A 7,606-nucleotide genomic window follows, 5' to 3' on the forward strand; every position below is an offset into this window, starting at 1 on the left:
TATGCTTCAGTTGTTAATTGATATTGCCAATCGATTCTTGTTTTTTTTTCTTTGAAAGGTTGGACGTCTTTTCTAGTGAGGCATGGCCCTTGCCTCTTCCCTCAAGGGCTAAAACCACTTAAGATAATTTCGAGTAATGATGTTAACTTTTATACATAATGGAGGTCTAAAACCTCATCGATACTATAATATTACGGAAGATAACTTAGAATAGTGATACTAACTTTTATACTTATGGAGGACTAAAACTCCCATTTATAATATTGTGGCGTACCAAGGCTGTTAAACCACGTGTATTGATATCTAAACATGAACACGTTTGTTAGACCATAGTCTAACATTGCTCTTTCGGTCTCTCCAACCTTCTCATGCTCAAATAAAATATCATTATAATCACCACCTATGCACCAAGGTAGTGTAACATCCCTCACGAGATTTTAAAAAATTCCAAGCATCACGACGCCCCACTTCCAGGAACCCATGATACCCAGTGAATTGCCATGCATCTTTAGTTGGATCATCAATATATATATGATTCGATGAAAAATTGAGAATAGAGCAATTAAAATAGTTTTTCCGTTAGAGGGTCAAACCGCCACTCCTACTCGGACTACTAACATCAAGACAACAATCATAACCAAGAACATAATGAAAATTTTCACTTTTATTTGATGAGACTAATGTCTCACAAAGAAATAAAACATTGGTGTATAGTATCGGACTAAGGTACCTCAATTTTTGAAGTACACGCAAGTTCTCTAAACCTTGACAGTTTCAACATATAACACTCATTTCCTAAACATACCATAAATTTTGAGTATAAAGGACAGTGAATCGTAAAAAGAGACTAGCTTGTTTACCTTCCATGAGACATCAATGCTTCATGTCAACCCATATCATATGCTAATTACATCTTGAATAATACCTCCTCCGTCTTTTTTTATAAGATTATTTTTTTAAAAATACATGTATTAAAAAAAATTGCTAAACTAATAAATTTGTCACAAATGTATGTATGCTAATATTAACTAGTATTAAAAAATTGTTGAACTAATAAATATGTCACAAATGTGTGTATGCTAATGTTAACTAGCATACACACCTAGGGACATAATCACCACCTTAACATGTAAAAATTTGTATATGTATGTATTATATTTAGGGACAAAACTTTTTCTATTATATGGGTGGTAGTAGTGGACTAACTAGTAGCATAACTAAGGACGAGAGAATAAAAGAAACCAAATTGAAGAGCAAGCTATGAAGCGGGTGTGGGTATGATACGATACGGTACGCGAATACACGAAATTTTTAAAATTTAGGATACGATACGGTTAAGATATGTTAACAAAATATTTATACTAAAATTTATATGCATGTAAAATACTTGAAAAAAAAATATGCATTCATTACTCTTTAATACTATATAATACTCTCTCCGTCCCATAATAAGTGAATCATTTGCAAAAAAATATTGTTCCAGAAAAATTCAATATATTTTACTTTGTATTTATGATAGTGGAAGTCAAACAACTCAAACCTAGCGTACATAAACATAAACAACTCACGGAACAAACAACGTTTTAGATACTTATTCGCGGATAATAAGTGATTCAAATGATTCAATATATATGATACTTTCCATAATAAGTGATACTTAATTTCTTCTTTTCTTCCTATGTATCAAATGCAAATAAAATATATTGAATTTTTCTGGAATAAGTGATTCAATAATAAGTGAATAAATTAAACCCGCAAACCTAGGGTACAAAGCCAAACAACTCACGGAACAAACAACGTTCTAGTCACGCGTTCAAATGACAAAAATATCCATAATTAAAATTTAATTCCCAATTTCACCCAAAACCCTTTTCAAGTTTCGATCGTTCTCTCCTCTTCCAAGACTGTTATTCTCTCCACATTTCACAGCAAGATTGATCTTTCTAGCAAGATTTCGAAGCAATTCTGAATCAAGCAAGGTTAGAAAATTGTGCTCTTAATTCATTTATGATTATTTTCCCTCATTTCATTTCAATTCATGAGTTTCGTTATTTCTGTGTTCTAGATTTGTATACCATTTTTTGAACGGAAAATTGTATACCATTGTTGTGACCAAAATAACTTAAAGACTTATGTGTTACAAAAATAACTTAAAAGACCAATTCGTTACGACCCTCAAACTTAAAGAACTTCTGGTGTAATTAATATGACTGTCAAATTTATATGTTTCAATTTGGATGTGTCAATTTGTCTCATGAAGATCTTTCTCTTGTGAATTCACAAAGTTGTGGTGCAGTTAACATATGAAATCATTATCTATGATTCATTGAACTAATTTATAAGCATATAGATAAAAAAAAATTATCAGGATATGGTTTTTGGTGTATGTTCGTTGTAGATTTTGGTGTAAGCCCTTTTTTAGTGCCTTTGGTTGCTGGATTTTAGTAGGTTTGGTGTAAGTAGTGTTTGGGGCTGTCGTGTTCCATAGGCGCCTTTTTTTAGTTAATTTTCAGGGTAGCATTCCGTTTGTTTTTATTTTCTTTCTGACGCTGCAGTATTATTGTACTTTTCGGTTTGTGTGTGTCAAATTTGGAAAGTAAAAAGTAAAAAAACAAAAAATCATAGCAGAGAATATAGGTTATTGTATGGAATTGGTTAAAGGGTAAGATTAAAGAGTAAAGGTTTTGCCAGAGAATGTGATAATTGTGCAGAGAGCCGGTGGAAAGAGATGTGGTTTTTTCAAGTGTTTTACTTAACATATTGGTCAAACTGTTTTGCGTGAGATGTCGGGGATATGGTCTTGAATTGATAAGGAGAATGTTATGAACCCAAGAATTGGATTCCAAAGAAATACCAATTTTATTGAAATATTGGGGAAGTATAAAAGAGAATAAAAGAGAAATCTCTCCTCCAAGGGTTTCCCCTTCATAATAAAGTCACTACTCTATTCACTAAACTTCACAAATATTCAATTATGCTCTCTAACATTTGTGTTCTCTTATTTATACACACGCACTCTCTAACTAATCAAAATGACAAACTAACTAACTTCTCTGACATCATAACTACAATCTAAATAACAAACTAACTAACTAAATACCCTAATAACTACTCTAATTTCCTTTTATTATGCCATTCTAAAAGAGAATGGATGGTCTTAGGGGATATAGGTCAAATTGTGAAAAAAGTAGGTTTTTTGTAGTCTTTACAATACATTTGTCTACTTTTTGTTATTTGATTGATGTCCCATAATATGGTATGCTTGTGTATCCCAAATTTGGAAGTGTTTTGCAATAAAGAAATGGATTTTTTTTATTATTATTTAGAAATTAAGCTTTCTGTATAGTTAGTTTCCTTTGGTTTTTGGAAAAATGTTTTTCTTTGAAAAGTCCTAACCTTGGTCAGAATCATCTCAACGTTAACTTCCTCGACAGTGTTGTTAGCAACCTTTCTATGCCTTTCGTTTTTTTTTATAAAAATGTTCATTCTACATATAACTTGGAATAGACTATTGTTGCGGTTATTAGTATTGATGGCCATATATTGTTAAAGTGCTTCTTTCTACATAGTTTTTTGATACTAAGTCAAATTTTATATATTATTTTCACAAAGTGGTCCATAGGAAGATTGTTCGTATATTTGCCTTTTGAAAAAATAGATTTTCCATCATATAGGGAACTTGAGCACATAAGAACTAGAAACATTCATTGAACACTTCAATTTCCACCTAAACATCCACAAAAGCAAAAACATGATTTGATTTCTTTTTCCATCCTTGTGTTTGTTTTTTGGTCAAGGTTAACATGGTGAACTATGTGTATTGGTCCGTCATAGTGAACTAAAATATAGCTATTGACTTTGATTTAGGGCTATCCATATCATATTGGTCTTTGTACTTTTGCTTAATTGCTTCCCATAAACTTGTCAGTGCCACAAATTCCAAACAACTTATATCTGATGAAGCAAATATGCATAGAAATATTATAATAGTAAGAAAGAAATCAAACCCTAGGCAAAAGATGCTATCGTACATATGGTAACAACAGTAAGAATTTGCGTCAATATGTTTAATTGCTTTCTATATCATATTGGTCTTTGCACTTTTGCTTTATTACAAACAATACACCCAAAATAAAAAAGGGTCAAATTGACATGTTTTGTTTTGTAACGATAACAACGTCGTTTGGGTTGATGAAGGAAGCTTAAGGATTTGGAGCAGGAGGACATAGCAATAACAATCCCAATAACAGAAGACCAGATCGTGAATAATGTCGGTGGTGAGGGGTAGTGTTTTCCGATTAGGAAGACGATTACGACTAGGAATCTTAAATTCCCTCAAACCAGAGACTAATCACAATAATCTAAATACAAATTGTTCTCGTTGCCTGGGCACAACACCGTCGTTTCAACCTCGCAACCACAATGCCTTTTTCTCTTCCTCCGCCTCACCATTTCCTTCTCCATTTTCCACCGGACAAAGGAGGACTATGTTTATCCAAACACAGTCCACTCCAAATCCAGAGTCTCTTATGTTTCATCCTGGTAAACCTGTCATGGATGTTGGTAGCGCCGATTTCCCGAACCCTCGTTCCGCTATGAATTCTCCTCTCGCTAAATCAATTTTCACGATTGACGGTACTACCCTCTCTCTCTCTCTCTCTCTCTCTCTCTCTCTCTCTCTCTCTCTCTCTCTCTCTCTTCATTCCTTTCATTTCTTAAATTTGTATGTTTTCTGATTTTTTTTTTTTTAATTGTTGCAGGAATTACTCGTGTTTTCTTTGGATCTGATTTTGTCACTGTTACCAAATCGGAAGATGCATCGTGGGAATTTCTTAAGCCTGAAATCTTTGCCGCTATTATGGATTTCTACTCTTCCGGTGAACCACTCTTTCTAGACTCTCAAGCTGCCGCTTCCAAAGACACAGCAATTCATGATGTAAGTTTTCCTCATTTCTATGTTGATATTGCTTTAGTTTAGTCTCATTTCAAGGAATTTGGCCTTTTACTTAAATTTCATAAAATCATTATTTTGTGAATCTGTTAATACTTGATATAGTTTATGATAGAACATTATGGCGTACTTTGATCCATGTAGCCGACCCCACTTAGTGGACTAAGGTTTGATTGTTGTTGTTGCTGTTGTTAATACTTGATAAAAGTCCTGACCTCAATTCAGGTGCGGAGCCAGGATTGGGGAACTGGGGGATAGCTAGCAGCTATATAAATTAAAATTTATCCAACTAATGATATTTATCAAATTTCTTAGATAATATTCATAATGTTCCAAACAATAATTAAATTACAAGTCTATCGTCACAAGTAGGCAGCTGAGAGACATTGAAGGAGTACTAACTAGGAATTTCAGAGTTCAAATCTTATGAACTACCAACACAACCCACTAATTTACTAACATTCTAATATTTTCCTAAAAACAGAATATTACAAATTTATCATAATTTTTTTAGGAGTTCTCTTTTAAAAATCAGAAAACATATCAATTCTCTCATAAATGTATTAGTTCCTTATTAATTGCCCCTGCAAATAAAAAAAACATAATAAAATAGAATAAGAGATTGAGAGGCTGTAGATTTGAAAGGAAAGGAAATACAAAGCCTGACTGGTGGGATGGATGATTGATGAATGGGTGAAAGAGATCATATTAAATTATGTGTACAAAGTCTTTCTTTTTAACAAAAAAATCAGGAGGGGCTCAGCCCCTGCCTCGATTCAAAAACCATTGGCATCCTCTTGTATCTCCCAAGTCTAAATACTTTTCCATAGGTTTCTCTTTAAAAAATTTTAGACTTTTAGTGACCCAAGTTCTTGGGAGTATGAGATTTTTCTAGCTTAGGCCACCTTCAAGATGTCAAAACTAAATGGTATGCTTACCTGTTTGCATACAGGATGATTCTGAAACAGTTGCAATGATCAAGGAACTTTTGGAGACTCGTATTCGACCAACTGTACAAGATGATGGTGGGGACATTGTATATTGTGGTTTTGATCCGTAAGTTCTCTCCTCCCTCCCTCTTTTTTTCTATTTGGGTTTCATGCACTTAACCTCAATGAATAATCTATACTCTTCACAGAATAGAAAGACCAAGTTGGGTTGAACTTTATCTCATTATTTTAAGATCTTTGTGTTAAAAAATAATTGATGATACGATGAATACATATCTCAGATAACAACATGCTAACAAAATTAACAAAATTAAATGAGCAAGTTTCCAAGACAATGTTGGTGTTGACAATGCTAATGTTGTACATTATAGAATGGCTCTTGTATTTGCTTTTTATATTGTGGTTTTCTCTAGAGATACGGGGATCGTCAAACTTAAAATGCAAGGAGCGTGTAGTGGCTGCCCAAGTTCTTCGGTGACTCTGAAGTCAGGCATTGAGAATATGCTGATGCATTATGTACCTGAGGTAACAAGTTTGCATTATCATTTTGTGGTGAAACTGATCCATTTGCTGTTTCCATTTATATTTACGGTAATCAAATTGATTGGAAACTGGAATCCTCAACTTACCGTCCTTCTGTAATGAACTACGTGTACCTTTCCTGTGGCATTCTTAAGTTGATTTCGAGGGTATATTAAAAGGATAAACTTGAAGACCAATTAACTTATAAGATTTGCATTGAATTAGATTTCCATTTGTCTTACACGATTGATTTGCATGTACGTTGTTGAATTTAGATTAACCAGACCTATCTGTCATTGTGCATACTAGAAAATATAGAAAAAGCTGTGTTGATTATTGAGTGTCTACTGCTTTTATTTAAAGCAGCATTAATAGGCTGAGTTCCATTTTATATGAATTGTCCAATTATATTATATTGAGAAACAATCTTCCAATGCTGCTTGCTGCATTTACAGGTCAAAGGTGTGGAACAAGAATTGGATGGCGAGGAAGAGGAAGCAGCTTTAAGTGGACAAACTGAGTAGTTGATCTCATATTTTTCTATAATTGCGGTCTTCAAAGTACAACAGCAGTACATGATGGAGACGCAAATGAGTTTATACAAAAAATAAAAATATTGAATAAGTTGCGAGTTGGATACATTGCAGTATGACATGAAATTTTTGTTCCGGGCTAGTTAGATCTCACTGGAATAGTATGACGGTAGTTCGTAACAGTATGTCCATTACAGAAAGCTCGCATAGGTACCCTCTATCGGCCTGGGCTGCTACGGTTCTTGTCTTTCCTTCTGAATCAAGGTTCCTGAAAAAGTGCAAGGCATCATTATTTGGTTATTGGCATTGTATTGAGGACACACTTGTATTGATTTAAGATTTGGTAACTTCCGCTTTTCTCCATGTTCAAATGGATGTATGTTCATGTTAAAGAAAACAAAAAAAAAAAGCATATGGATCATTGTTGATTTTCTTCCTGCTGTTGGTATTCTAGTGTTGGTTCACATATTCTCCAAGCCAGATAACATTGGGGCATTGATTTCATACAGCCAAACTGGCCGTGTCATGCAATAAGGATTTTGTAGTGCTATACTATACCAAATTTTTCTAGTGAATTTTGACCGCTACTAATATAAATGAAGCTTGCTTCAAACATTTATTATACCTTTTTTGCATGCATTATATGGAAT

At 33.5% G+C, this 7,606-nt stretch overlaps 1 protein-coding gene across 2 annotated transcripts; it reads left to right on the plus strand.

Annotated features, from left to right (window-relative positions):
• Positions 1–1,874: 1,874 nt before the first annotated feature.
• Positions 1,875–7,388, plus strand: LOC146940080 (nifU-like protein 4, mitochondrial). 2 transcript variants are annotated; one of them, XM_085753690.1, is made up of 6 exons: positions 1,875–1,979; positions 4,198–4,635; positions 4,761–4,936; positions 5,904–6,007; positions 6,315–6,426; positions 6,879–7,388. In XM_085753690.1, the coding sequence occupies exons 2-6, from the start codon at positions 4,269–4,271 to the stop codon at positions 6,945–6,947; spliced, it is 828 nt and encodes a 275-aa protein (XP_085609816.1). In that variant the 5' UTR covers positions 1,875–1,979; positions 4,198–4,268; the 3' UTR covers positions 6,948–7,388. The 2 variants fall into 2 exon arrangements, with proteins under 2 accessions (XP_085609816.1, XP_085609817.1); XM_085753691.1 differs by having other exon boundaries at positions 4,202–4,635.
• The last annotated feature ends 218 nt before the right edge of the window (positions 7,389–7,606 follow it).

The sequence above is a fragment of the Medicago sativa genome, chromosome 3 (genome assembly GCF_051527215.1).
Source record: "Medicago sativa cultivar Bolivia chromosome 3, Bolivia_mono, whole genome shotgun sequence".
NCBI lineage: Eukaryota > Viridiplantae > Streptophyta > Magnoliopsida > Fabales > Fabaceae > Medicago > Medicago sativa.

Excerpts from the sequence above, each read along its gene's own strand:
- LOC146940080 (XM_085753690.1), top strand. The coding sequence starts at position 4,269 with ATGTCGGTGGTGAGGGGTAGTGTTTTCCGATTAGGAAGACGATTACGA. Across the intron at positions 4,636-4,760 it reads ATCAATTTTCACGATTGACG|GAATTACTCGTGTTTTCTTT; the intron begins GTACTACCCTCT and ends TAATTGTTGCAG. Across the intron at positions 6,427-6,878 it reads TGATGCATTATGTACCTGAG|GTCAAAGGTGTGGAACAAGA; the intron begins GTAACAAGTTTG and ends CTGCATTTACAG.